This window comes from Ovis aries, chromosome 17 (assembly GCF_016772045.2).
Source record: "Ovis aries strain OAR_USU_Benz2616 breed Rambouillet chromosome 17, ARS-UI_Ramb_v3.0, whole genome shotgun sequence".
Lineage (NCBI taxonomy): Eukaryota > Metazoa > Chordata > Mammalia > Artiodactyla > Bovidae > Ovis > Ovis aries.
Genome location: NC_056070.1, coordinates 68864027 through 68891386, shown reverse-complemented (window position 1 = coordinate 68891386; position 27360 = coordinate 68864027). Strand labels below are relative to the sequence as shown.

The 27360-nt window shown below is 61.5% G+C and overlaps 2 protein-coding genes across 6 annotated transcripts in view; one reads left to right on the top strand and one right to left on the bottom strand.

Annotated features, from left to right (window-relative positions):
• The window catches only part of ZMAT5 (zinc finger matrin-type 5), a 23209-nt gene extending 6601 nt beyond the window's left edge, over positions 1-16608 (top strand). For all 4 annotated transcript variants that reach the window (XM_027956739.2, XM_027956741.2, XM_027956740.2 and 1 more), the window contains 5 exons: positions 5666-5820; positions 8903-8965; positions 11313-11393; positions 12598-12709; positions 16220-16608. In XM_027956739.2, the coding sequence (XP_027812540.1) occupies positions 5694-5820; positions 8903-8965; positions 11313-11393; positions 12598-12709; positions 16220-16349 (513 nt within the window). In that variant the 5' untranslated portion in view covers positions 5666-5693 and the 3' untranslated portion in view covers positions 16350-16608. The remainder of the gene's footprint in view (positions 1-5665; positions 5821-8902; positions 8966-11312; positions 11394-12597; positions 12710-16219) is intronic.
• CABP7 (calcium binding protein 7) lies at positions 15567-27360 on the bottom strand. Of its 2 annotated transcripts, XM_027956738.3 has the most exons (5): positions 27156-27354; positions 19727-19870; positions 18517-18629; positions 18090-18243; positions 15567-17910 (listed from the first exon to the last, which is right to left on the bottom strand). In XM_027956738.3, the coding sequence occupies exons 1-5, from the start codon at positions 27262-27264 to the stop codon at positions 17783-17785; spliced, it is 648 nt and encodes a 215-aa protein (XP_027812539.1). In that variant the 5' UTR covers positions 27265-27354; the 3' UTR covers positions 15567-17782. The 2 variants fall into 2 exon arrangements, with proteins under 2 accessions (XP_027812539.1, XP_042090748.1); XM_042234814.2 differs by having other exon boundaries at positions 16689-18243; positions 27156-27360.

The window sequence follows — 27360 nt, the reverse complement described above, 5'->3', positions numbered from 1 at the left end:
TCAGCAGTGGCTCAGTGATAAAGAACCCGCCTGCCAATGCAGGAGACATGGGTTTGATTCCTGGTTTGGGAAGATCCCTTGGAGAAGGGAATGGCTACCCACTCTGGTGTTCTTGTCTGGGAAATTCCATGGACAGAAGAGCCTGGTAGGCTACAGTCCACAGGATCTCTGAGTCAGACACGACTTAGCGACTAACAACTACAAACCAGATGTTATTGAAATAAAAATGTGAGGAAAAGGAAATAAAGGCTAGGGGGAGGCTGGTCTTGGTGTGAAAGGGTGAGACGTGACTTGGGCAGCGGTGGCAGAGAGTCCCGTGGTATTGGGAGCCCAGGCTTTGGGATGGTGGGGGGAGGGTGGAGAAGGGAAAGGCAGAGATGTTTTGGAATTGGGGCGTATGGATCAAGAGCCTCCTTCGGGTGATTTTTTACCTCTCCTGTTTGGAGCTCTGTCCTTTCAGGAGGTGAGGAGAGAGATGGGTGGTTGCTACAAGACCTTGGGGGCATCTGAGGAAGACCCTTAGCATCTCAGGGGTCCCATCGGGAGACATTTGGGTCTCCTAGGCACTGCTGTTGGAGCTGGATCCCGAGCAGGTAGTCTGCAGGCCTCCCGTGTGGGGCGGGTCTGATGCCACCGACTCCAGACGGCGGGCATATGCGATGCTGGAATGTTGCGGTGCTCCTAGTGGGCGCGCCACAGAGCCGCCCTCTGGCCAAGGTTTGCTGTTTACCTGGGGCCTGGCAGTGCCGTAATCAGAAGAAATGACAGGTGAGCCCGAGGGCAGCGTATGGAGAGCGCAAGCCTGGATCATTACCGGCTGCCTCCCAGCCCCCGCGGCCAAGCTGTTGGGTTATTTTAGCCTTGTGCCAAAGCCAGCTCTGGACCCGAGCTGCTCACGATAAAAGGAACCGAGAATATCAGTGGAGCAGCCTCAGGATGGGGCGCTGGGGAAGGGACCGCCGGCCCCATGTCAGCCGGCCCCGGGACGTGCGGCGACAGCGCTGGCGGTGCCTGGGGTGTGCCCGCCGGCCCACCCGCAGCGCTCGGGCTGATGAGAGGCCATCAGGGTCTCTCCCAGTCGAGGCTTTGAGCAAACTAGGAAGTGAGGGTTTCTGAATGTGTGTCCCCACCTGTGAAATGGACACCCTGGTGTCTGCTCAGGGGGTCTGTGAAGTCAGGCAAGGGAATGCCTCGCACTACGGAGTCAAATTGGACTCTCTCTTTTCTCCCCTCCTCCTCTTCCCCGCATCTCAGCTCAGTGGCCATCCTTTCCTGGAGCCTGCCGGGTGTGGGCTAAGTGGGCTGGGGGTCTCTGCTGGGGACAGAAGCCCTGCGGGGAGGGGGAGGGTGGCAGACTCCCCTTGGGGACCTCGTGTCTCTCTTCTCCTCCTCATGGTCGTCCCCATATTCAAGCTTACGGAGAAGAGGGTGGGCGAGCTGGTGACCAGGCGGCGCAAGGCCTCAGGCAGGGATGGGCAGGCCCCCCGCTCATCCCAGCAGCCACTCTGTGTTTGAGCAGGTGCAGCTGCCGGACGGACAGACAGCGCTCTCTGCCCTGGTGGAGCTGTGTTCTAGCGGGGACGCAGCCCATTTAACAGTAAATCAGCATGTGAGACGAGCTCTGGAAAACAGAGCAGGTGGCGAGAGGGACAGACGTGTCTGCTGCTGAGACTTTGGCTGCAGTTTTGAATCAGGTTTAGGGGAGAGGAGTGAGCCCCCTGGGTGACGATGGCAACAGCAGTCACAGCCTCCACTCTCCGCGGTGCTAAATTCACAGCAGTGGCGGGGTTCCTATTTTCTAGCTGAGGACAGACTCTGGGAGATGAAAAGGACTTTCCGGAGGTCACCCAGCTGATAAGCGGTAGAGCTGGGACTCAAACCCAGGCCTGTGTGACCCCAGAAGGTGGTCCCCCCCGAGCCTTGCCCTCTGCCCCATGGCCACGAGGAGCCACTCTGTCACCTGGCACAGGTCCAGGGAGCCAGCAGATGCTGTTGCCACCGCAGACCTGGTCTCTGGGAGTGGGCGGGCAGTGCCGCCTGTGTTCCCGGCGAGGGAGCGGGGCCGGATGGTCCTGTGTTCCACAGGGCTGCGCTCACATGGTGCAGAGCGTCCTCGGAGGACGGGATGAATCATGGCTGTGGAGAGGGCCCGCTTACTCAGCACCCTATGCTGGCATCTGGGTGCCAGGGAGACGTCCGGCCGTGCCTACCCCCGCCCCTGCCCTGACCTCCTGCTCAGGACTGCCAAGTGCGGTGATGCAGCCTGTGCCCTGTGCAGGGACGCCTGGCACGCTCCACCTGCCCAGCTGTGTGTCTGTCCAGAGGGCTCTGCAGCCGCAGCCCCTCCTAATGTGCGCTGGGGCGCTGGAGTGGGAGGTCGGGAGCCCTGGAGGTTCACACCTGGGCGGTACCCAGCTGAGGTCACCTTGCTGGGGGCCAGCTCCTGCCCAGGGTCAGGGCCTCTGCCTCCTGGGGTCAGGCCTGTGAAGGTGGCAGGAAGTGCTGGCCCCCGTAAAGCCACTCTGCTCCCCCTACCGCATTCCCGGGCACGGGGGGCCCCGCAGAGCTGCCGAGCGGGCAGGGGTCTTAGGCTGCCGTTGGGGCTGCGGACTAGCCTTGTGCCGCCTTATGCTGGGTGCTGTGGATGGCTCACTTCCCTTCTCCTGGCCTCATTTTCCTCATCTGTATCATGGAGCAGCTGATCACAGAGGTCACTTGGGCACTGATACCCTGGCTTTTTGGAGGCCAGCAGTAATGATGGCCAATGTTTCTTGAGGGCCTGCTGTGGGCCAGGCTCTCTGTTACGTGTCTGTGTGTGTGTCTGTGTGCTTTTAGATATCTCCTGGCCTAGCTACCTACCTCGTGCTTTCCATGTGGGGAGACAGAGGCCTGGAGAGGGCACGTGACAGCCACAGCCTGGCAGAGCTGGGACAGGATGCGCGGCCCGTTGACCTGTCCTGGACAGCTGAGCACCTCCCCTGCCCCATGAGGGGCGGCTCGGGTGGGCAGCGGGGAGGAGGCATGGGGGGCTGTTGCTGCTGTGGCAGCCCTCAGCTGAGACTAGTGTGTCCCCCGTGGTTTGTGCATGTGAGAGATGGGAAAACACAAACACACGTGTACACAGACACACGCAGCCCAGCCCCAAAGGTTCATCATTTGAATCGGTGTCACCGGGTAGGTTGAGGGAGGGGTGTGTACTCTTCATTTCCTGGTGGGTTGGTGGGTGGCTTTCCCAGCAGACCTCAGCCCCAGGCATGACGAGACCTGCTATTCTTCCTGGAGGTGTGATCTGGAGCACCCCAGAGCCCCTCTCTGAGCCTCAATTTCCTCCTTCATAAATGGGATCATAATACATACCTCTTGGTACTTGAAGGGGCTGTGTGGTCCTGGGGGTATTGTGAGTAAACAGCAGAGGAAAGTTGTCATCAGTGCGATCTGTTGGGAGGAGACTCTCTTAGCCATGGGGAGTGTGGGCTCCAGAGCCATCCCCGCTGTGTTCTCAGCCAGGCCTGGCCGCTCTCCAGCAGCGTGAGCTTGGCTCAGTCCTTTCCCTGCTGGGAATCTCAGAGCCCTCATCTGAAACCTCACAGGTTGTCCTGAGGATTCAGTGAGAGTACGCCTTCTAGAGCTTTGAGCCCAGTGCTGGCCTGGGGTAGGTGCTGACACCTACCACCATACTACCTGACATTTATCCTGCGCTTGCGCAATGCCAGACATCGTTAGCGTTATTTACATTGCTAAGTCGCACCTGACTCTTTGGCAACCCCATGGACTCTAGCCCACCAGGCTCTTTTTGTCCATGGGATTCTCCAGGCAAGAATAATGGAGTGGGTAGCCATTTCCTTCTCCAGGGTATCTTCCTAAGCTACGGATCGAGCCCCCGTCCCCTGCATTGGCAGGCGTGTTCTTTACCACTGAGTCCACCAGGGAAGCCCTGTATTGCTATTTAACTTTTACTAATAATTCATTTGGATAAGCAAACTTCTGTGTGCTGCTCTCTAAGCAGTTAGCCAGCCAGTCAGACCCACTGCCCCATATTCCTAGCCTGGAGGGGTCTGGGGTCACGCAGCTGGCTTCCCAGTGCCTTTGGGGGTTTCGCTCAGCGTCTGCCCAGAGCCCTTGTTCCATCACATCCTCCCAAGGAACGCCTCTCCCCTGGCGCTTCCCCCTGCCCGTTTCTGTCCTCTGAGCTGCTTCAGGCCTTGTGAACGGCTTGGTTAAGCACTTGGCCGTTAAACGTTCATCTCTTACAATTTCAATCCAATTCCTATAAGTTTATTGGCAAGACAGGGTGTATTAGAGCTGCCAAATTTAATATATCAAGTCCGTGTGTCTGGGATGTGGTTTCTCAGCAGTAATAGGAGAAGAGAGGTTTTATACGTTTTCATTTTGAGTGACTGTCTGTTCCCGATCCCATTACTGCCCTTGACTTAATGGCTGCTGTCTGTCGCGGGAGCGGCCTTCTCCAGGGGGCTCGTTTGTCTCTGTGTCCCTCCCCGGTATCAGGAGGGATACATCCCAAGATGCATCTGTCCCCCTCTGGCTGCCCCCTCTGGCTGCCCTGTGGATCGCCTCTCAGCTTTAACTGTATTCTCCGGGCCCCAGGGGGCTGGGGTTTCTGCTGCTTACCTGGTGACCTTGGGGAAGTCACTTTCCCTCTCGTCCTCGGGGCCTCAGGCACCCGCTCTGGGAAAGGAGGGGTCAGACTCTGGGACCTGAAAGGTGTGGGACGGTTCTGGGCTCAGCCCTTTGCCGATCCCACTTGATGGCCCTGAGTGGACCCGTTTGTCCTCTCATCTTGTGACACCAAACAGGGACCCAAGGGCTGGCCATGAGTCACAGAGTTGCCACCTGCCTCTGGTTGCGGTGGTTACCACCAGTGAGGGGTCTTACGGGTCTGAAGACCCTCAACCGTTCTTGTTTTCCTCCATGATCACCACCTGAGCGTTCAGTGCCTGCGTGTCCGCCCGAGCCCTCTGGCTTCTCTAAGCCTTGAGCTGGCTGCGGAAGAGCGGACACCAGCGGCAGGATTGTCGGGCGCCGGGGATTGCCTTCCGTGTACCAGCTGTGTGGCCTTGGGCGAGTCACTTCCTCTCTCTGAACCTCAGTTGTTCCCATAAGGAAAATGGGAATTAATGCACGTGGTCAACACACATTTGGTTGCCTTCTCTGTACTGTGCACCACTTTGGGGGCTGTAGCAACACACAACAAAACTATCCCAGCCCACAGGCGCACATTCCTGTTGAAGAGACGACATAATAAACAGAACAGATAACGTTACTTCAGAGGTGGTAAAGTGGAGCTGGGAATGGGGAAAGCCAAGCAGAGGGCTCTGCCGTTGTCAGTGAAGTAGTCACGGGAGATTACTGAGAAGGCAGTGTTTGAGCAAAGATGGAAGGAGCACAGCTCTGAGAGGGGAGATGAGAGGTGTGGGGGGCCCTGCGGGGGGCTGGCCAGTGGAGGGCAGGCGGCTGTTCTCCAGCCTGGCTGCAGATGAGAACCCCCAGGGAGCGTTGAAACATGCTGATGCCCATGTGGTTCCTCCCAGGCTGTCTGGGAACCTTCCTCCCCCGGCACAGGCCAGGCCCCGGGCGAGCCCCTCTGCACTCCGGGTGGGCTGGTGGCGTGCCCTCCACGCTCTGACCCAGCGCCCTGACCTTGCAGGCAGTGGTAGCTCCCAGCGCGGGTCACCATGGGGAAGCGTTACTTCTGCGACTACTGCGACCGATCCTTCCAGGACAACCTCCACAACCGCAAGAAGCACCTGAATGGGCTGCAGCACCTCAAGGCCAAGAAGCTCTGGTACGATATGTTTCGAGGTGAGTGTTGCAGGCCTGGCGGCCCAGCGGGGGGAACCCTGGTCTCCAATCGCTCTGATCATCCATGGGGAAGCACCATGGGCCAGCAACCATCCTGGCCTGGGCTCTCCGAAGAGCCAGAGAGAGAGGCCCGGGCTGCTGGCCCCTGGGGCAGACGGGCCCTTGGAGGGGCAGTGGCAGGTGCGCTCCTCTCCCTGCAGTCCTGACTGGAGGCTCCATTCTCAGAGCCCTTGCTAGGCTCTGGGGGACACTGGGGACAGGGAGAGGGCCTCTCCGAGGAGCTGGTGTTCCAGCCCACAGCTTAGGGAAAAGCCTGTGCTCCGTCCTGAGCAGGTGTTCTTGTCGCAGGAGAGAGGGCGAGGGGGAGGGGCTGAAGCTGGCCATGGGGTTGGGGAGCACCTGGCATGCACCTGGCTGCCCAAGAGGCTCTGAAGACCGAAAGGTGAATAGAACAGGGCCCTTCTGCCCCATGACCTCACGTCCCATTAGGACAGCGAGGTCAGGGCGGAACCCCTGCTGGCCTTTCCCTCCAAGCTCCAGTGCGCTGGCCATGGCCGGTACTGGCCCCTCCGCTGCCAGGCCTTTCCTGCTGTCGTGCCCTCCCCGGGGGAGCCCTCTGGGACGCCCTCTCCGACCCCTGGGCCAGGGGAGGTCATCTGGCCGCGTGGTGGCTGTTTACCTCGCTCACAGCCGCGTGGATTAGTGTGACTGTCAGAGTGGAAGGAAGGACCAGGTCTGACTTGTCCTCCGCTAAATCCTCATCCTGGCACAGCGCCCGGCGCCCAGGACGTGCTCGGGAAATGTTTGCCGGGCGAATGTCTCAATGAACGAGCAAACAGACCCAGGGCAGCGGGGCAGCTGTTCATCTGGAGAGCTGAAGCGAGAAGGACCAATGGGGTCAGACCTCGAGAAGCCTTGAATGCCGGGCAGAGGGGCAGGGCCTGGGGTGGGGGTTCTCAACCCTGGGTGCACTTCAGCATCACTGAGGAGCATTTTAACAGTTCTCAAGCCCTCCCCTCGGATGAAATAAAACAGAAGCTTGGAAAGACAGGCTTGGGCTCAGTAGACTTGAAAAGCTGCCTGGAGCTTCTGCCGTGTGGCTAGAGTTGGAGCCAGCAGCCAGATGCTGGGCAGCCTGGAGCCCTTCCCCATAGGGTTGTCTTGACAACCATGTCAAGACTCAGACTCAGCCCCTCTTCCAGTTTCGCTATCCTGCCTGGGAGATGGGTGGCAGGGGAGGCTCTGAGCAGTGTCCAGATGCCTTCCATGGACCCACCTCCCCAGGGGAAGCCTCTGGCACCAGCAGGGTGGGCCGAGTAACAGGCCTAGTACTGACAGATGGACCCTGCTCAACGCTGCCAGCTGCACCCACGCTCCGGCAGGCAGGCCGGGAATGAGTCCTCTGATAACTGACTGCAGACCTCAGCAGCCCAGCCCCACCCCCGGCCATCAGCTGGCCCACCTAGGGAGGTGAGGGGCCCCTGTCAGCCAGCGACTCACTGCTGGCGCTCAGCTGCTCAGTTGCGTCCAACTCTTCACGACCCTATGGACTGTAGCCCTCCAGGCTCCTCTGTCCAAGGGATTTCCCAGGCAAGACTACTAGAGTGGATTGCCATTTCCTCCTCCAGGGGATCTTCCTGACCCAGGAATTGAACCCGCCCCTTCTGTGTCTTCTGCATTGCAGGCAGGTTCTTTACCCACTGAGCCATCAGGGAAGCCCAACACCAGGGAATCAGCAGCCACACGGGAAAGGGCAGGGGCTTGAGACTCACTGCTAGGGTTCAAACTTGGCACTGCCAGTTCCTGTCTGTGTGCCCCTTTTCCTTGCATGAACCTCAGTATTCCCATCTGCAAAATGGGCCTATTTGCATATATGATGGGTTTATGAGGAGGTCATGGAGTAAGAACTGCTCCTATTGTTTGAGCTTCCACTTCTGGCTGCACGTTAGCATCACCGGGGACCCTGGCACTGAGGCTGCTCCCAGCTCCAGTTTCCCAGCAAAATTCTAATGTGTGGCGTGCTCTGCCAAGTGCTCTCCATCCATTAACTTATTAAATGTTCACAGCAGCCCTACCGGGTGAGCGTTTTCCTCCCATTTGACATGTGGGGAACCCGAGACTTGGAGAGATTAAGCAGCTTGCCTGGGATCCTGTGAACCTAGGCTCCGAAGTCCCTGGCCTCTGGAAAAGGTGGTGGATGGACGGGGAAAGTGCACAGCCCAGGCCTGGCTGCGCCCTCCTTCAGGGCAACGTGAGGGGTCTGAGTCAGGGCACCATCCTGTGTGCCTCACTCACTCACAGATTCTGACCAATTGATTCCTTGCCCACCAAGGAGCACACAAGGTTTAAACTTCAAACAGAATTTAAATTCTAACATATAAGATTTAATATTCAATATGGGATTCCCTGATGGCTCGATGGTAAGGCATCTGCAATGCAGGAGACCCAGGTTCGATCCCTGGGTTGGGGAGATCCCCTGGAGAAGGGAATGGTAGAATCTCAGGAAGTTGCAATGACAGAACAAAGAAGTCTTCTTCCAATTGGACCTGGGTCTCCTGCACTGCGGGTGAATTCTTTACTGTCTGAGCCACCAGGGAAGCCCAGGAAACCCACTTCCCTGGTGACTGGGTCAGTAAAGAATCCGCCTGCAGTGCAAGAGACACAGGAGATGCGGGTCTGATCCCTGGGTCAGGAAGATCCTCTAGAGAAGGAAATGGCAACCCACTCCAGTATTCTTGCCTGGAAAATCCCATGGACAGAGGAGCCTGGCAGACTGCAGTCCATAGGGTCGCAAAAGAGTCAGACATAGCTTAGCGACTAAACCATCTGATACCAGAACTTAAAAAAACTCCCCAGGTGATCTGCCATGCACGGTTGAGAGGCCTGACCTCACACCTGTCCTGGCTTTGGCTGGGTGGGGCTGAGGTCACCTGAGGCTTGGGTCCCTCTCCCCACGTCCCTGCACGTGGTGGTCCCCTCTTACCCTCCTTGCTGGGTGAGGCGCTCTCCCCTTCCCTGGTGTTGGTGGTGGGAAGTGCCCGTCCGCAGCCACAGTCTGAGCCCAGCTCCTGTCTCCTTGCAGATGCAGCTGCCATCTTGCTGGATGAGCAGAACAAGAGGCCCTGCCGGAAGTTTCTACTGACAGGTAAGGTGCCCTGCTCAATCCAGGTCCCTCCCTTCCCCCCCGCCTGCCTGGGACCCATCTGGCCTGCCTGGACCTCTGCACAGCACGCCCCCTGCCCTCACCCCAGCCACCACCCTGAGCCCACTTTGTGGTCTCAGTCACCGGGGGCCTTCCCGGGGGCTTGTGCCTTATGACAGCCAGGGCTTGGTCCTCAGCTCTTCAGACCTCAGCGTATGATTTTATCAGGTCACCCAGGACAAGCAAGCGCTGGGTGAGCAAGAGCCTGCGAGTCAATCCAGGAGACACTGATGGGTGTGATAGACTGGCTGATTAAGTTAGCCTGGGAGCCCGACCTTCACCGCGCCCTCCTTCTCGGCAGGCACGGCTGGAGACGCTAACAGGTCGACAGCAGCGAGAAGCTTCAGAGTTCGAACAAAGGGTGCTGGGTGTCGCTTTCACTGCCCCGTACCCAGCTAGTAAAGATGCATGTAGTTCCAGGAGCCAGAAACCTCAGCAGGCAAAGGAGCCGGAGGCAGGTGAAAACAAGAGCAGGAAGAACAGGGCAAGGCTGGAGAGCAGTGTGTCTCCTCCAGGCTTGTCCCGGGGTCCTGCGTGCTCACTGAGGGTCTGGCCCTGAGGTTCCTCGCAGCCAAAGCAAAGAGGAGCACCGTGGTGGCGAGCACGGTGTGAGAGGGAGCACGGTGTGAGAGGGAGCACGGTGTGAGAGGGAGCACGGTGTGAGAGGGAGCACGGTGTGAGAGGGAGCACGGTGTGAGAGGGAGCTTGGCACCCCGGACAGGTACTGCTGTTGGCCTTGGAAAGCGGGGTGAAGAGCTACGCTCCCCTCAGGAGACAGTGCTGCCCCCAGGGTCTCCTGAACGCGGCATGGTCCGTGAGGCTGTCTTAGGGTACCTCTATCTCCTGTGTTTGTTTTTTTCCTGTTTTTTGTTGGAGTCCAGTTGATTTACATCGTGTTAGCGTCAGGTGTCGGAGAAGGCAATGGCACCCCACTCCAGTACTCTTAACCTGGAGAATCCCATGGACAGGGGAGCCTGGTGGGCTGCAGTCCATGGGGTCACTAAGAGTCAGACATGACTGAGGGACTTCACTCTCACTTTTCACTTTCATGCATTGGAGAAGGAAATGGCAACCCACTCCAGTGTTCTTGCCTGGAGAATCCCAGGGATGGGGGGAGCCTGGTGGGCTGCCGTCTATGGGGTCGCACAGAGTCGGACACGACTGAAGCGACTCAGCAGCAGCAGCAGTTTCAGGTGTACGGCAAAGTGATTCAGTTACACGCATACTTATTCCACTGTCTGTTTGTGTTAGAGTCTTTTCTCATATAGGCCGTTAGAGTACTGAGCAGGCTCCCCGGGCTGCGCAGCAGATTCCTCTCGGTCATCTGTTTTATATACAGGAGGGTGTGTGTGTCAGTCTCAGCTTATCCCTCCCCCAGCCCCACAGCCTCTTGCTATCTCGAGACACTTTCTAGTCTCCACGGTTGAGATTCGGAAAGCCACCCTGGACTTTGGTGCCTCCTTGACAAAGCTGCCGTGAAAGCCTCTCCGGGGAAGCAGTCCAGCTTTTGTGCCCCACCCCCAACCATGAGCCCTGGGCAGGGGCCACCAGCGGGCCGGGCACGAGGAAGCAGGACCCTCACAGGGTCCTCCCATAGTTTGATGGGACTCGGGTAGGGGGAGTTGACAGGGGACAAGCCTGCAGAGGCTTAATGGAACCTAGTCACTAAAGGGGCTTTCCTGGGGCTTCCCTCATAGCTCAATTGGTAAAGAATCCGCCTACAATGCAGGAGACCTCGGTTCGATTCCTGGGTCGGGAAGATCCGCTGGAGAAGGGATAGGCTACCCACTCCAGTATTCTTGGGCTTCCCTGGTGGCTCAGCTGGTAAAGAATCCACCTGCAATGCGGGAGACCTGGGTTCGATCCCTGGGTTGGGAAGATCCCCTGGAGAAGGGAAAGACTACCCACTCCAGTATTCTGGCCTGGAGAATTCCATGGACCGTATAGTCTGTGGGATCGCAAAGAGTCGGACACGACTGAGCAACTCCCACTCACTCACTCACTCACTCGAATCTACAGTGGACTTTGGTCTCCGGCCAGGGAAGGGTTTCGAGCAGGGCCTGGGGGACCCGACAGGCGGTTCTGGCAGCCCCCGTGGCCAGGCCAGAGGGAGTGCAGCTTCTCCTTTGGGGCTGGGCGGCCCCTCCTCAGTCCCTGACGCTAGCTGGCCCCTCCTCAGGCTGCCCCTCAGCCCGCAGGGCTCCGCTCCAGCAGTGGCGGGCTCTGTCCGCTCCAGCAGTGACTGGCTCTGTCCGCTCCAGCAGTGACTGGCTCTGTCCTCCTGTTGCAGGTCAGTGCGACTTTGGCTCCAGCTGCCGCTTCTCCCACCTGTCCGAGCGAGGCCTACAGGAGCTGAGCGTCCAGGCGGAGGGTGCGTCTCCCTGGGGCCCTGGGCTGGGGGCGGGGGTGCTGGGGGCTGCTGCCCTGCACCTCCCCCCACCCCCTCTTTTGTGACTGCCATGTCCGGTAGCCCGTAGCATCAGGAGCCACCTTCAGTTCACCCCGGGCACAAGTGGGGAAGGAGCCAGGAGCTCCCGTCCGCATCCCCGGCTGGGTTTAAAGTGAGATGCATGGCTTCCTGCCCGGGAGTCCTGAGGGTGTGCCTCAGCCCCGCTGGGGCCCTGCTAGCCTGCCCTGCATTCTTATACACCCGCGCGCCCTTCCTCAGTCAGGCCACGTGTTTGGGGTCCCTGCTTGGTCCCTGGCAGATCCCCTGTTGCTGCTCTGGGTCCATGGAGATGAAAAGAGCACCTTCCCTGACCTCAGGGTGCTCTGTGGAAAGGCGAGGTCAGTGTCCGCCTGGAGACTGGCCTGTCCGCCTTTGTCCGCCATTCACTTCTTACCGCTGCAATTAGAGAAAAGGGAATTCCCTCTTAGGTGGTCTTTGTCGATCTTCTGCCTCCCTTCACTGAACCCATGGAGAAACAGCCTCGCGTGAGCCCCCGGCAAGCGCGGTGCCTCCATCCACGTGGCCAGCGAGCGTCTGGGCCGACCTGGCCTTCGCCCTCATCCCCCGATGGGCCTCGCTCCCCTCTGACCAGTCAGATCCTGTGGGCAGTGCCTGCCCTGGGGGGCTGGTGGCAGTGCAGCCGCAGCCCTGGCGCAGACAGAGGTCTCTCGGCGCTTTTCCAGGGCAGAAGTGAGGCCCGTGGGCCGGACCGGTGCATCCCGGCAGCCAGCTGTATCTGCAGCCTGTCCCCACCACCATCTCTCAGAACTGGAGGCCCGTGGAGCAGGGCGCACACAGGCTCTGCTCTGTTCTGCAGCCTACGCTGTCTTCCCGACCCTGGGAGGGTTTGGACCCTCCTGAAGACCAGCCTCTCAACACGCATTATCCCGTGTCCACCTCCAGAAAGCTGCGGGGCAGCCAGAGTTTGCTCTCCATTTGATGAGGAAGCAGTGCGAGGCCCAGGGGGAGCTGCCTGGGGAGGCAGGTGGCTGCAGGTGGAGACAGGCCAGAGGCTCTGCTCCTGGCCTCCCAGCCTGTGCCCCCCACCCCAGAAGGTTCCACCTGCCATGTGGGAGCGTGGGGGTGAGTATGTCCCTCACTCTGGCCTGTCTGTCTGTACCCCCAGAGGAGAGGCGGGCCAGGGAGTGGCCGCTGGACGTTGCCGAGCTTCCTGAGGTCCGCCTGGAGGACTGGCTGGAGAAGCGAGCCAAGCGGCTGAGCTCCACCCCAAGCAGCAGGTACAGGCCCTGGGTTCCCCGCTCCGTGCCCTCCAGGAGCAGGACCCCAGCCAGCTCGCCCTTGTTGCCACCAACTGCCCAGGGACCAGACACGAATACCCACATAGGACTCCCCAGGGGGTCCACATCAGGGCTCTTGGTCCCCAGGCCCTGGCCAGAGGCTTACGGACACTCGCTTGTAGGCGCCCATGCCCAGCCTTGTGCCCTGCCTTGGTGGCTCCCCCCTTATAGCAGTCTGCACTGGCTGAAGGCAGGCAGGTGGCCAAGCCAGCTTGAGTCCACAGCACCAAGTGTCCCTTGCCAGAGGGAGGGGCCTGAGCGTGGTCACTGTCCCCTCTAGACCCTGCCAGAGGGCCACGGTTGCCCCGACCCTGCAGAAGGGGAAGGGAGGCTCGTGGGAGGTGTGACTTGTCAGGGGGCACACAGCTCTGAGCGGGCAGAGCCGGGATGGCACAGAGCGGTGACAGACTCCTCGCCGTTGACCTTGAGGAGGGGGCTGGGGTGGGGCTGGCCTGGCTGCTGCTGGGGCCCCGCACTCAGGAGGCCCAGGAGTAGATGGGGTGCCCTTCACTCCTTATGTGGGCGGCAGCCTGGGTCAGGAACCCAGGTTCTGCCCTTCAAGGTCACAGCCAAGGCCAGAGCCAGGGCTCCTGGGGCCTTCCACCAGGTATTGAGAGGGAAGGGAGGGAGAGGGCTAAGGGGTGTGCTCGGGAGCTGCCTGACATGGTGAGGTCGCCCTGCGCCTGGCTGCACTGGGGCTGCAGAACCGGTGATGTCTGCGGGGGGGCCTCGTGGTCTGTGGCCCAGCCGGTACAGTCTGTGGGGTGAGGCCTCCCCTTGAGGCTCCAACAGGGGGTGAGAGCCAAGCCTCCTGCCTTCTCCATGCCCCAGTGAGGAGAGCTTGTTAAGCTGTTTTAAAATTAATCCTGTTTTTAAATCTGGGCCCCGACCTTGAAAACACACATTGCAGCCATGGCTCTCATGTTGGAGCGTGACGGCCCCTCCTCTGGTCCTGTTGGGAGCGCTTATGACCTTGGTGACCCACCCTCCACACAGCCGCCCCAACCAGCTTCTAGAACACTCCCCGGCCCGGCCCCTGCTGAAACCCTCCGGGCCTCCTCCCCCTCGGGGAGCCTGGACTCCGCCGCCCACCTCGAAGGGCCCTGGCTAACTTCTCTGCTGCTTCCATGGCCCGTGGGGGTCACCTTCTCACCTCCCTCGTCCGGCCTCCGTGTCAGTCCTGTCAGGACGCTTGGCGGCTTCTTAGATGTGGTGGGCGTTCCTGATTGTGGGGCGCCTCGTGCTATTTCCTGGGCCTGGAACTGCCCCCCACCCCCGCCACGTCTGCCTGGCAGAGTCAGACTCATCCTTCAAGCATTAGCTGAGCCGTCTCCCCTCCCCTGGCCCACCCCGCCCTGGGCCTCCCCCTCACGGCGGCCCAGAGCTCACAACCCAGGACACACTGGCTGAGGAGAATGTTTGGGGAGAGGGGCCCGGCCCGGGGGACCATTCCTGGGTGTTCGTGCCACATGCGCCTGGTGGGAACGGGTCTGGTGGCCCCTCTACCTCTCAGGGTGTGTCTGTTTCCCCCTTCCTGGGACACCCAGGGCCCAGACGGCTGCCTGGCCCACCTGGGGCCACCCAGCCCTGAGGGCTCTGACCCCCCCAGGCCGAGCAGAGCCCTCAAGCTGAGTCTGGCCAGCCCTCCTGGGGAAGGGGAGATGCAGGCTGGAGGGGGGCTGCTTGCATGTCCACTGCCCCCCACCCTGGCAGACTGACCCTGAGGGGCCTGCCAGAGCGGGCAGTGCTGGGATGGGGGGGCTGGCCTCAGACCAGCAGGCTAATCCCCAGCCAGGCCAGGGCTCATCGCGCTTTCCATTGTTGGCACTTCAGATTGTGACTTGATCCGTCTTAATCTCCCCTCTGCACCCTTCTCTGAGCCGGGCGCTCCTGTTCAGCCCAGGCGCCTCCCTGAGACTCTCTCTTTCTAACTGGGCCCAGGGCGGGGGACAGCGAGAGAAGAGAGAGCTGCCCCTGTCCCCGTGACGGGCAGACTGGGCGCCCGCATCCCTGTCCGCTCTGTGCGGGCTGGAGGGGTGCACCCTGACGGCTCAGGGCCTGTGAGCCTGGGGAAGGTGCTGTTCTCCTGGCAGGACCCCTTGGCCGCCTGGGCGTCTGCCCGGGTCCAGAGGCAGGACGGGGCTCCCCGTTGGGTCACGCCCTCTCTGTGGAGCAGCGGGGCTTGGCTGGCAGCCAGGCATCCCTTCCAGCAGCCGCGGGGCCCCCCCTTCACTCCCACCCTTCTCTGCGGCTGCTGGAGTTTATGAACTCTCCCCGATGCCATAAATCACGGTGGGAGCCGCTGTCTGTGCTTTCCAGCAGGCAGCAGACAGCCGAGCAGGGACTCCCCTGTCCTCACGCCACGGGAGGCCCCAGGCCGCCTGAAGTCCTTGCTCTGGGTCTGACGGTGGGTCAGGCCAGAGAGAGGCCCAAGCCTCCAGGCCTCTCCTCCTGCAGACGGTTGGCCACGGGGGCCCCGGGCCTGCCAACAGCTGCCAGGGCCTCGCCTGCACTGAATGCGGGGCCGGGTGGGGGGGTGGGGGTTGAGGGGAGGGCTGGGCAGGGGGCTGAAGCACAAGCAGCAGCCTGCGTGGGGGTCAAGTCCCGAAGGAGCGAGCGTTGTGGGACGGCAGCAGGTGGGGCAGGCTCCCTGAGGAGAGGGCTGCCCCAGGCTGGGCACAACGGGGGTGGGTGGGTGCTTCAAACAGGCCCTGGTCCCCAGGAGGTGGCTCCCGGGATGGTGGACTTTAAGGGGGAGGAGAGTGAATAGCGTGAGAAATGAGGCTTAAAAAAAAAAAAAAATTTAGACAATTTTTTTTTTCCTGATTTCAAAGGCTTGCGTGCTTGTAAAACTTTTCTTTGAAAAGTATAAAAGAGGTAGAAAAAAAAAAATCACCCATAATTGCAGCACTCAGATAGAACCACTGTTAACATTTTGCTGTGTCTTCCAGGTTTTTTTCCTTTTTATGCATTTATATATGTTATATATCTTTAAACAAAAATAGTATCATGCTATATACATTATTTTATAAGCTGCTTTTTCTACCCTCGTCTCACAGTGCGTCATGACACCTTTCCTCGTCAGTGCGTATAAGTCAGCCTCTGTCTCACACAGGTTGCATAGCATTCTCTGCCGTGAACGTGCATACATATTTATCCATTTATCCCTCTCCCACAGGTGGACTCCTGAGGTTCCTCCCATCTCTCTCAGCTCAGTCTCTGCCCCCAATCCCCACTATTTCTTTGGGCGCATTCTTAGAGCGGGGGCTCAAAGGGCCCGCGTGTTTCTGAGGCTCTACCTTCCTGAACTGGTGATTCAGGCAGTGGGGGCGAGCGGGGGGCCGCCACAGCTGGGGTGGTGGGGAGGGTGATCTGGGCAGGGGCAGGTAGTGCCCCAGCCTGGGCCACAGCGCCCCACTTTTAATTCTCCGTCCTTCCCTCTGGGTCTAGGGCCGAGCCCATGAGAGCCACCGTGTTCCAGTACCCCGTGGGTTGGCCACCAGTCCAGGAGCTGCCTCCGTCCCTGCGGGCACCCCCTCCTGGGGGGTGGCCCCTGCAGCCCAGCGTCCAGTGGGGCTGAGCCCCTCCTCCCTGCCTGGCGAGCTGATGAGTCGGCCACAGCCAAGAGAAGGGCTTCTACGGCGAACACCGAGGCTGTGCCCCATGGAGCGTCAGAAACTCAAGCCTGGGCCTCTCTGAGGCCTGCGTGCTCCCTGCCCGCCAACAGCCAGGTGCAGCCCTGGTCCTGACTCTGTGCCAGGCTGCTCCACGCCCACCCCCTCAGGAGACACCTCAGAGGACTTCCTTCTGGATGCTTATAAAGCAAGCCTGTCACCACAGTGGCACAGCTGCCCTTGCTCGCCTGGCGCCCTCTGCTCCACGCTCTGGCCCTGGGTCGGGAGATGGGCGAGGTGCGGTTCTCTCTGGGCTGATCGGTGCTTGGCACCCTTCTCTTCCCTCAGGGGCTGGCGGAGGCTCAGCGCGGCAGGGCGGGACCGATCCAGACCAGGCGTGGCTCCGCATCTGGGGAGGGGAGCTGAGGACCGGGTGTGCCGGCCGGGTCCCCACGTCCGCCAGTGCAGAGCACAGGTGGCGCAGCTCGGGTGGCGCGCGGAGCCAGGTCTCGGCCTGGGTGGAGTGGAGAAGTGGGCGACCCCTGGAGGGCGGGCCCTGGGCTGGGGAGAGCGGCCTGGCTGAGCGTCCCAGCACCGACATCGGGTGGGGGGCTTCCACCCTGGAGGAGCCAGCCCCCTGATGGGTAGGGAGACCACACAGGCGGCCCAGGTGGTCTGCGGCCCAGCCCTGCACTCCAGGTCAAGATGCTGTGCTGGGTGCTGGCGGGCAATGATAGCCCCCTGGTCACTGGGCCTCTGGTGGGGGAGCCCGATGGGTGGGGTGGCTACCAGCTCCATCTTTCGTGAGCTTCTGCCCTTCCTGAAAATCACCATTGCTGGGGGGAGCTGAGGCCAGTTCTGGGAGCCTTCTGGACCTCAGACGACTCCTCTTTAAAATGGGCTGATTCTCTAGTGTGAGGACTAAGGCTGGTTTGAGTCTAGGGAAGGTCAGAGGGAGGGACTCAGCAGAGGGCGGGGCTTCCTCAGGCTGTGCCAGGGACCAAGGCCCAGGAGACCCCAGCCTCGTCCTACTCCAGGAGGAGGCAGCCTACCCCCTGCACGCCCCTGCACGGCCCTGGGCACCCCTCAGGGACCAGGCTGGGGCTGGCTGTGCAGCGTTGCCTCCTCCTGCCTCTGGGACCCCAGCAGCTACCGGGCCCTGCACAGATTCCTCCCTTCAAGCCTCAGGAGCCCCCTCCGCCCGGACAGCGGGGAGAGTTGGTGCTATGGCACAGCAGGGTGGGGCACGCAGGGTGCAGGCGGGCCGGGCCCTTCACGGCCGGGGCCACGGCTCCATGCAAGGCCCTGAAGTACACGCGTTGGTGGCCCAGGGGACAGTGAGGGGGAGGGCTGCGGGGCGGCCGGTGCAGAGTGGCCCCCGGCCCTGCGCACCAGGCGCCTACTTCATGCCACTGCGCAGCACCTGGTTGGCTGCGATGAGCATGACGCTGATGATGAAGGCGATGGCGAAGGCGCAGATGAGGCTCTTCCGCACGCACGTCTGGCGGATCTGCTGGTTGGAGCAGGCTGCGGCCGCCGCCACCGAGGAGCAGCAGAGAGACAGAAGGGACAGCCGAGCGAGGGACTCAGGGGCTGCCTGCACTCCCGCACGGGGCGCGTGGAGACGCGGGGTCTGGGGCAGACGAGACCCCCAGCGTGGAGTTCCTCCCCTGCCCCGCCCGTGGGGTCCCGGGGGGGCCACTCACTCTCCACGTCCACGGGGCACTCCTCCGCCGTGCCCAGGTGACTCTCCTCCTCCGTCATGATGATGTTCTCGATGTCCTTCATGGACAGGTGCTCACAGAAGGTGTCATAGAGCAGCCGCTTCAGCTCGTCCACAGTCAGCTTCTGCATGTCACACTTGGTGGGGGGGACACGGTGCTCTGGCTGCGGCCACCACCGCCAACCGCCCCACCCAGCCCCTGCGGCCACACAAACCGGTGACAAGCCTCTAGGTCCCGGAGGGCTGGGAACCACTCACCCCTCTCCTTGAGTCCTCGACCAACAGTGGCCTCCCCAGGGGAGCCCTTGGCCCAGCGGACAGAAGCCTGGAGGCGTCACTGCCCCCACTTTGCAGCACGGGCCCGACCCTTCAGTGGCCCCAGTACAGCCCTCCAGTGAGCCAGGGCATACCTTCCAGAAGACAGTGTCAAAGTCAGTGCCGTGGAACTTCTCTGGGATCCCCGAGGTGGAAAGCTTGGGTCCCAAGAGGGTCACAAACTCCTCAAAGTCCACTTGGCCGTCACCTGGAGCAGGCAGAGCTCCAGTCAGCTGGCAGGCTGCACCTGGGCACTGCGGGCCAGTGTGCGGCCCAGGAAGCCCCTCCTCGGAGCCTCACACGCCAGGCTCTGGGCTGACGCTGAAGCCCCCAAATGTGTGGAGGCCCCACCTGACAGGTGTGTGTGTGGGGGGGTGCAGCAGGCGGGCCTTGAGTGGCCTTGCCCGTGGGAGACACGTTTCACCCCGAACCCTGCTCCCCGGAGCGGGTGTAGGGCCAAACATCCTCCCCACCACACACAGGAAACGAAGTTCAGGATGGGGGACCACTGGCCCAGGTGGGCACGTGCTATCTGTGTGGAGAGGGGACCTGGGAGGGGCCAGAGTAGACTGGGAGGAGAGGACTGGGCCTTCCTGGTGCTTACGAGTTTTTCCTTCACTGAAAGCCAGATGGCATATACAACTAATGATTCTTTTTTCTTTTTGGTGATGGGAACTGGAATATTTCGTATTAATATATTGTTGCTTAGTCGCTCAGTCGTGTCCGACTCTTTGCAATCCCATGGACTGTAGCCCACTAGGCTCCTCTGTCCATGGGATTTCCCAGGCAAGAATACCAGAGTGGGTTACTATTCCCTTCTCTAGGGGATCTTCCCAACCCAGGGATCGAACCCCCATCTCCTGCCTTGTAGGCAGATTCTTTACCACTGAGCCACCAGGGAGGCCCATTTAGTAGAGACATTCTTACTTTTCTGTACTTTAAAATTTTCTTGGGGACTTCCCAGTGGTTAGGACTCCTTGCTTCCACTGCAGGGGGTACGGATTAAACCCCCGATTGGGGAACTAAGATCCCACAAGCTACAGCACAGCCAAAAAAAGAAAATTCAGAGGTACAGGTCTCCAACTTCTTGGGTGTAGCTGGGGCTGTCACACTCTGTCTGGCCTCAGTTGTCCAGCTGAGAAGTGGGGCCAGACCCAGCTGCAAACTGCCATGGGCTTGGGGCCGACCCGAAGTGGTGAGAGTGACGGGACCCCTGTGAGCTCAGTCCTGGGGGCTCAGGGTCCAGACTCGGCTCCCCAGCCCCCTGCAGGTGAGGGGTGAGGGAACAGGCAGGGCGCAGCTCACCGTCCATGTCCAGCCTCTGGATGATGACCTCCAGCTCCACCTCGTTGGGCATGTAGCCCAAGGAGCGCATGGCCGTGCCCAGCTCCTGCTTGGAGATGAAGCCGTTGCCATCACGGTCGAAGACTTTGAAAGCCTCGCGGATCTCTGGGGGAGGGGCAGGGCCAGTCAGGACCTCACCCCTGTCCCCAGGACCCCAGACCCCACCACCTGAGCGCAGGATGGAGGCTGTGCCCCCCACCCCCGACCGTCGCCACCCTCTGGGACCCCGCAGGTCTGGTCAGAGACAGTCAGCGGGTGGCCCAAGAGTTCACTACAGCGCTGCCTCCCTGGAGCTCCGGGCAGGCCAAGCTAGCAGCAGTGGAGCCGGGGCGGCGGCGGTGACGAAACCGCCCCGGGGTCTCGGGCTCCCAGAGCCTCTCCAGGCGTGCTCACAACGACCCCGTGTGGCCGGCACCACGGAGCCCGCTGTGCAGGGGAGGACTCCGGCGAGGAGCCGGTCCTCCGTGAGCTGCCGGAGGCTTCCCGCCCACCCCCGCTCCTCCCATCCTCCCCCCATTCCTTCCACCCTCCCCCCCATCCCCATCACACTTCCTCCCCAGGCTCAGCTCGTTAACACCGGTCAGCACTCGTTAATGGCGGCCGCGAGAGGCAGCCGCAGCTCCGGGCTAACAGCTGGGCGCAGACTGTCTCCTGGAGCCCAGGATTTGGGGGAAGACAGGATGGATGGAGGCGCCTCCGCAGGCCTAGGCCAGGCTGAGATGTGGGGGTCACTCCCCCGCGACCACCACATGGTATGGAGAGGGAGACAGCCCTGAGGAACCTGGGTGACTCAGGGGTGGAGAGCAAGGCACAGGGCTGGGAGCCTGAGAACAAGAAACTCAGAGTGACCTTGGACCAGCCTCAGTCTTACCCACAGGAAAATGGGCAGTCGTGGTGTGACATTTTACCAAAGATATCCAGGAACAGTGGAGGGTTGAAGGGTTCTAAACTCTCCCGGTTCACCTTCCCACCTCTGTCTCTGGGCTTGCCGTCCCTTCACTGTTACTCAGCTCCAGAAGGGTCCTACAGAGCACCTCCCATTGTGGGGAGGGGCTCTCAGTCCCCTCTCACCCCCTCGGCTCAGGTTCCCGGGGGCTCCTTGTTCAGTTCGCAGGCGGAGGGGAGCTCACGCGTGCAGGTGTATTTGGAAGGACAGGCGTACTGCACACCTGGAAAGTGAGGTCTAGGAGGCTAGGTGGCCAGTGCGGGGGTCTGTGAGCCCCTGAGACTGACCATGGGATCCTGCACCTTGGGGTCAGCCCCTGATTCTGCTGGACCCACTAGAGCCCAGAGAGGGTGGCCATGTGTCCCAAGCCACACAGCAAGGCGGCTGTGGCCGAAGCCCCAAACTTCATCAGGTTCATCCCACCTGGCATCTGCCTGAAGGTTCCAGTTGCCATGCAGGCCAGGACAGTGTCCACAGGCCTCACCTGAGCTGCCTAGGCCCCCAGACCCTCTGACTCTGGACTGCCACCCCCTCCCCAATCCTAGATAGGGCCTGAGAAACCAGTCTCGTAACCAGTGGCTGCTTGGCCAGAGGAGCAGCTTGGAAGGGAGAGCTGAGCCAGGCCAGGGGCTCCTGTAAACCCTGGACCGGGGGAACCCCAGGCCAACGCCCACCTAGAGTTTCCCTGGGCCATTGAGAAGGTCATGAGTCCCCCACCCCCAGAGGAGTGTTAGCAGAGGACCAGCAGTTCCAGAGGTGCTGCGGGGGTTCCAGTCCCCTGGGAGTCCTGGGTGAGAGAGGAAGACACTGGCATTGCAGCCAGGCATTGTGTGCCTGACCCTACACACACACACACACACACACACACACACACACACACACACACACACACACTTGGGTTTTTCGCTGGCTCTGTTGGCCTCCTGACCACACGCGCACACACACACGCACACACACACAGGTTTTTCGCTGGCTCTGTTGGCCTCCTGACCACACACACACACACTTGGGTTTTTCGCTGGCTCTGTTGGCCTCCTGACCACACACACACACTCTTGGGTTTTTCGCTGGCTCTGTTGGCCTCCTGACCACACACACACACACGCACACACACACAGGTTTTTCGCTGGCTCTGTTGGCCTCCTGACCACACACACACACACACACACACTTGGGTTTTTCGCTTGCTCTGTTGGCCTCCTGACCCAGCCCCGGGCTCTGCCCACCTTACGCGTCCTGAACTCCAGCCCCAGGGGCCCTTTCAATCCAGGTGGGTACCAGGGCTGCTCCCCCTGCAGGCCTCTGAACACGAGGCTCCTTTTGCCTGCAACGCTCTTCCGCTCTCCATGGCGAACTTGGATACATCCCTGGTGCCCAGCAAGGATGGCTGGCATTACCTCCCTTCCTGCCCGCCCCCGCCCCCGCCCCAGCTGACTCTGGCCCTCCTCTGGCTCCCACAGACCCCTTCCCCCGAGGATTCCTTCCTGACCGAGCTGGATTGTGGACTATGAGATGCCATGAGAGCAGGGACAGGTGGGTCTTGTTCACTGCTGTGTCCCGTGACTGGAACGGTGCAGGCATCCAAACCGAGCCATTTGCTAATAAATGGTTAAATGAGTGACTGATTCAGGGACCCACTCCTACATCTGGGGCACACACAGAAGAGCTGAACAGAAAGAAGTTCATGGTCCATGTGGTGTGGGGCCACCTCTCAGAACCCATTTACTCTTAGTTTACAAATGATCCTAGTAAGGGCAAGTGTTACCAGAGGCAGGGGGCGGCTGGGGTGCTGCTCGTCCTCTCATGCAGCCCCTAAGGAAACCCTCACCCCAGGGGCCACCCCAGAAGAGGGGGATCACCCCCAGAAGAGGCATCCTCAGACGCCCAGATCAGGGGCTGGTTTGTGGGAAGTGGGAACCCAAGGAAGGCACCCCATCTTTCTGGGCCCTCAGCTGGGAGATCTCAGGGTGGGATGGCCAAACTGCAGCCTCATAGCACAGTGGTGCTGCAGTGGGTGCTGGCTTGCTTCCTTGCAATGAGCTGGGGCCCAGGCTGTCTCTCCCACCCCAACAGGGGCTAGGTGTGCCTCCCAAGAGCCCAGGGCAGCTTGTGTCGGAGCCCCTGACCTCGTTCTAAAAGTCCTGAGAAAATACACACACAGGGGACAGTGGAGGGCAGGTGAATCCTGGGGTACGTAGGCAGGCGACAGTCCCAGAGGCACCCCTTTCTCAGGCAGGACGAACCTCCCAAAACCACTGGATCAGTCCAAACACTGCCACTTCCCCTTCCACATGTCCCCTTAGCTACTCCTCCCTGGCACGCCCGGCTCACACTCAGTCTTGCTCTGTGTCCTTGGCCTTGCTCAGAGCCACGACCTGGCCCCTGCTGATTCTCCAAGGCCAACTTCAGGGATCACCTTCTCAGCCAGAGAATCAGCACCAAGTCACGCAGACTTGGGTCAGATCCCAGCTCTCCTCCATCCTGGCCAGGTGCCCTCGGGTGGGTGTTTGCTCACCTGTACAGTGGGGCTACAGAAATGAACAGATAGAAAATCAAGCAGGCAAGAGCTCGGCCGGGCCGGGCCTGGTTCAGAGCAAGATGCTATAAATCAGAACAGCCCAGGTGTTCGGCGGAGCAGGAAGGAGAAGGGAGGTCTCAGGGAGCTTTGGACACCAGGCCAGCCTTCCTGTTTGCTGGTACTAGGACCTGGAGGCCCAGGGCTTGGAGTCTGGCCTTGCTGCTGAGCAGCCAAGAGACCTAGACACAGCACCTTCCTCTCTGAACCTCCAAAGACTCGTCTGTGAGCTGAGAGCGTGACTCTTGCCCAATCCCAGAGACCTGGACTCTGCTGGGGGCTCCCGGAGCAGGGTGGGCATCACGGCTTGCCTGTTGCTGCTGCTGCCATCGACACAGCCCAGCTGGGCGCGTTTCCCCGAAAGCCTCACTCTGTTCCTGCCCTGGAGGCTGGGGGAAGCCTGCCGCGCTCCATCTTGGCATGGGGACGCCTGGCCCGGGCAAGGGCTGGCAGGGCCTCTGAGTTTCCAGGCCGACATGGGTCCCTTCCTGCTGCCTTCAGCCTCTGCCCTCAATCCCTCCCCTGGCCCGGGGAGCTGCATCAGGGCCTGAGTCCCCAACCAGCCCCACGGGAGCCGGAGTCCAGAGAAGGGGTGTGTGGGCTGGAGGTCACTTTCGGGGGCAGAGTGTGTCCTCTGCGGTGACGATTCCTCTCCGCGGCATTGGCCCTGCGCCCCAGCACTTTGGCCTCCCTGAGTTTCTGGCCTGCACAGAGGTGGTTGCTGGGCTTGCGGGAAAGAGGGGCAGGAAAGGGGACCCCTCTGTACCCAGAATGCCCCGTCTGGCCACGCAGTGCAGACTCCACTGTCTGAGCAGGTCAGGTGCCAAGCCCAGACCCCTGCCCTGGTGGCTGTCTGCCTGTCTGTCCACCTGTCCATCTGTCTGCCTTCTCCTCTGAGGGAGGGCTGGGTGAGGGCCTGCCGTTCCCCAGCTCCCACCCTCAGCTGTTCAAGTCCGTCGATGCCACTGGGGTCAGCCACAGGCCTGGCAGCTGTGGGGCCGTGCAGCGTGCATCGCAGGGAGGATCTGGGGGGTTCTGTCCTCTGCTCGAGGAGGGCCAGGGACCCAGGCCAGCTCTGCCCGGCCACGTCTACCCATCCAGGGGTCCCCAAGTGTCTCCGCAGACCTTCAAGGCCCTTTCCACCCACCCCTTCCCCGAGCCTGCGTTTCTGGCCCAGTCCCCCACATACCGCGTGTTCCTTCCTCATGGGCCTTCCCCGATTCCCTCTCCCACTCCTTACCCTCCCCACTGCTGCCTGGTCTCTGAGCCCCCACTGAGCCCTGTGCCAGGCCCTGTGCTGAGCACCTCCATCACGTCCTCTGTCACTTGTGGCCCTGGGGAGGGGCAAGTCCAACCCCTTTTTACAGATGGAGAAACCGAGGCAAAAAGCAAGTGATTGCCCGAGGTCACTCCATAAATCGAGGAGCAGAGATTCGAACCCCCCCCCTCGCTTCACTAGGAAGCCCTCCACCTTAAGCCAGCGCTCTCCACCTCCCTCCCTCGTCCTAACCGCCCCCTGGATCTCTGCAAGCAGGCATGTACTGTCTGCAGCATCTCAGCCCAAGCTGCTGGGCTCGCTGTCCTCGGCACATGTGGCTCGCCCACCGATGGGCGTCCCCCAGCCGAGGGCCTGGGTGGGACAGGAGCACTGACGGGTCACTGGGGAGGTGGACGGGGCAGAGGGGGACTCTGTGCCATGGATGGTCACCCTTCCCACCCAGCCCTTGGCATCCAAGGACCACTGGGGCCTGCAGAGACCTGGTCTCCTCAGAGGAGGGCTTCCAGAGTGCCTGCAGCCAAGAAGGGGGAAAATCACAGAGGACTTCCTGTCCTCATCCTTGGCTGCCCACAGGCTGTCCCAGACGGGTGGGGACCGCCAAGCATTTACAGGCATCATCTGCCTCCCCCCACCAGGGAGAGCCCTGCCCTTCAGATGTCCCCTGTGCCAAGGCCCCCTGCTCCACAGGGCCCGGGAGAAGGGGACGGGCGAGAAGCAGGCAGCGCGTTTGGTGTGGCTGGTGACTAACACTCCTGGGCTCCTGCCAGCATGTCCGCCATGCAGTCCAAGGGGAGCCTGCGGGCTCCTTGCCCCTGCACTGCCCGCCCTGTGCCCTGCTCACCCCTGCATCCCAGTCTCCTCCCACCTCTCTTTCCTTGGGGTCTGTACTCCAGGGCTGGGAGATCAGGAGAAGATGGACCAGTGAGGCCCCAGCAAGGCTGCCACGGGCATGGTGGGATGCTGGGAGCAAGAGGAATGAGATGAAAGCTGCCTGGGGTGCAGGGGGGACAGTGTACCCCTGCCCCATTGGCCAGGAGGAAGGGATGGATGAGGGCCTGTGAAGGGGTTGCTGTAAGAGGTTTGGGGTGCCCGGGACGGGAGCAGACAGTGTTAGGGCAGGGACGGCCGATGCCCCACCCCCGCCCTCTTGCCTCTCACTGGACCCCCTCGTTTTCCTAGGCCCTGGATGAGACTCTGGTTCCTGGGCTTTGGCCCAGACAGGGCATGGACTTGGGCTTTGGAGTTCAAGGCCAGAGACCCAGTAGCGGTACCCATCCATCTGTCCTGCCCGCGTCAGACACCAGACCCTATTTCTACGGCTCTCCCAACCTCTGGTGGCTTTCGGGGGGACGTGGTGAGAAGCAGGTGGCTCACGGTGGTGCAGTGCGGGCTTGGGGGTGGGGGCGCCTTCTCCCCTTAATCTTCCCCCCGATCCCCTCTGACTCCCTCAATATCTGCCCCCTCCAGGGCTTGGGGGTGCGGCTGGACCTCTCTCCGTGGCTTGTGCTCCCACGGTCACCCCTGACTGCACTGGTGTCTCAGCTGTACCCCACAAAGGCACTGTTGAGCCCCAGATCTCAGAGACCCTTGGCCCTAAGGTACCTGAAGAGAGGCCCAGCCTCTGGGTGATCGCAGGCCCTCCCCTAACAGCAGATAAGCAGATCCCATGGGGCCGAGACCCCCATCAGCCCAGAGCCCCTCACTCCACTGCAAAGGGCCCTCAGGAGGTCTAGGGGGAGGGGAAACCTGAGCCTCTGCCCCCGGTCCTGTAGGGAAAGAGCTGCAGGCCCCAGGGGTCTCACTGCTGCCCAGAATCCTCAGTCTGAGGACCCCAGATCTGCTCTGATCCTGCCCAGCCCATTGCCCAAGGTCCCCATTCATGTCCAGAGGTGGAGGGACTCGGGAAACAGATCAAGTCGCGTCCCCCTCTGCCTTTCCCTATCAGGCTTGGTTATCGCGACCAAGCCGCCCAGTCTGGCCACTTGTTGTCGCCACCACCTCCCTAGCCGCCTTCCCGGCGCTCGGGGCCGGGGGTCCCCGCAGGGCTGTGGGGAAAGGGCTACGGGCCCTGCAACAGGGGCTGGGGGCAGCCCGGCAGCCGGCGGGAGCAGGGCAGGCGCCCGCTCCCCTTCTCTGGCTGCCCGAGCAGATTGGATTTTAAAAGCGACACGAGCGGAATGTCAATGCGAGTGCAGAGCCGCGGGCAGGCGCCGCCGAGGGGATCAGGATGCGGGTGCTCCGGGGACCGGCGCTGGCGGGGGTGCACAGCTCAGACCCCCAACCCACCCCGCCGCGTTGCCGCACCGTCACCGCGGACTGCGCGGCCCCGTGACCCCGCTGCGGGGCCCGGCAAGTTTCCGCAGCGCGGGGGACCACGCGGCTGAGGCTGGGCCGGCCCTCCGCCTTCGCGACCCCCCACCGCGGCACCCAGGGGTGCGACCGGGTCCGGCCTCCCGGCGCAGCTGTTCGCTGGAGCGCCCACCTGGCAGGCGGCACCCGCAGACAGGCCCCCAGCCCCCGCGCCCTTAAGACCGCGTTTCACCTGGGCGCACAGGTAGGAGGCCGGCGGGGGTCCCGGCGGGGCACTCACCTTCCAGCTCGTCCTCGGGGATGTCCACAGGGCGCTGCTCCGACAGCAGGTTGGGGACGGTGTAGATGCCCCGGTACATCAACGCCGCCGTCACCGGGTGGAACGGCATCTTGAAGGCTCCGCGCCCGCCCGCCCGCCGCAAACTTTGAGGTCGGGGCTCATGGGCCGGCGGCGGCCCCGGGGGCGGCTGGAGCGGGCGCGGCGC